This window comes from Neopelma chrysocephalum, unplaced genomic scaffold (genome assembly GCF_003984885.1).
Source record: "Neopelma chrysocephalum unplaced genomic scaffold, ASM398488v2 Primary Assembly neopelma1_97122, whole genome shotgun sequence".
Lineage (NCBI taxonomy): Eukaryota > Metazoa > Chordata > Aves > Passeriformes > Pipridae > Neopelma > Neopelma chrysocephalum.
In genome coordinates this window covers 6,478-7,263 of record NW_020925764.1, presented here as the reverse complement: position 1 = coordinate 7,263, position 786 = coordinate 6,478, and the positions used below count along the sequence as shown (strand labels likewise).

Genomic DNA, 786 nt, shown 5'->3' with positions numbered 1-786 from the left:
CTAAAAAAATGCTGTAAAATCCTTTAAAAATTCTGTAAAATCCCTAAAAAAATGCTGTAAAATCCTTAAAAAATTCTGTAAAATCTTTAAAAAAAATTCTGAAATCCTTAAAAAATTCTGTAAAATCCTTAAAAAAAAAATCCATAAAATCCTTTAAAAATTCCGTAAAACCCTTAAAAAAAAAAATTCTGTGCAACCCTTAAAAAAATCCCGTAAACCAGGAGGGACCTCGCGCCAACACCAAGCCGAGAACCATCACCCCGCCCCATCCCAGCCCCAATTCCAGCCGGGAATTCCCAAGCCTGTGAGGTGGCCGCTCACCGGCCCTGACGGCCTCGTTCTCCAGCACCACCCTGTTGAAGATGAAGCGGATGTACTTGGAGGGGGCGGGCGTGCGGGGCCCCTCCTTGCCCAGCAGGTGCAGGATCTTGGTGGCCAGCACGGTGTGCTCGCAGTCCTCGATGAACTCGCACAGGTGGGCCAGCCCGGCCTCCTTGCTCTCGGGGTTCTCCTCGATGATGCTGATGATGCAGTCCACGATGGCGCGTTTGTACTCGAAGCCTCCCTGGGGAAGGGGGAAAAAAAAACGAGGCAGTGACCCAACGGTGCTGCCCGGTACCCCTTGTGCTGCCCTGGCAATGAGCATTGATGGAAAATGAGAGAGGGAAGGGAAGGGGAGGGGAGGGGAGGGAAGGTAAGGTTTGGGAAGGTTTGGGAAGGTTTGGGAAGGGAAGGTTTGGGAAGGTTTGGGAAGGTTTGGGAAGGTTTGGGAAGGGAAGGTTTGGG

The 786-nt window shown here is 50.5% G+C and overlaps 1 protein-coding gene across 1 annotated transcript in view; it reads right to left on the bottom strand.

Annotated features, from left to right (window-relative positions):
- The window catches only part of LOC113961397 (coatomer subunit gamma-2), a gene marked incomplete at its 5' end in the record, with an annotated part of 7,239 nt that overhangs the window by 2,452 nt on the left and 4,001 nt on the right, over positions 1-786 (bottom strand). The window contains one exon of the mRNA XM_027671709.1: positions 322-565. Within this exon, the coding sequence (XP_027527510.1) occupies positions 322-565 (244 nt within the window). The remainder of the gene's footprint in view (positions 1-321; positions 566-786) is intronic.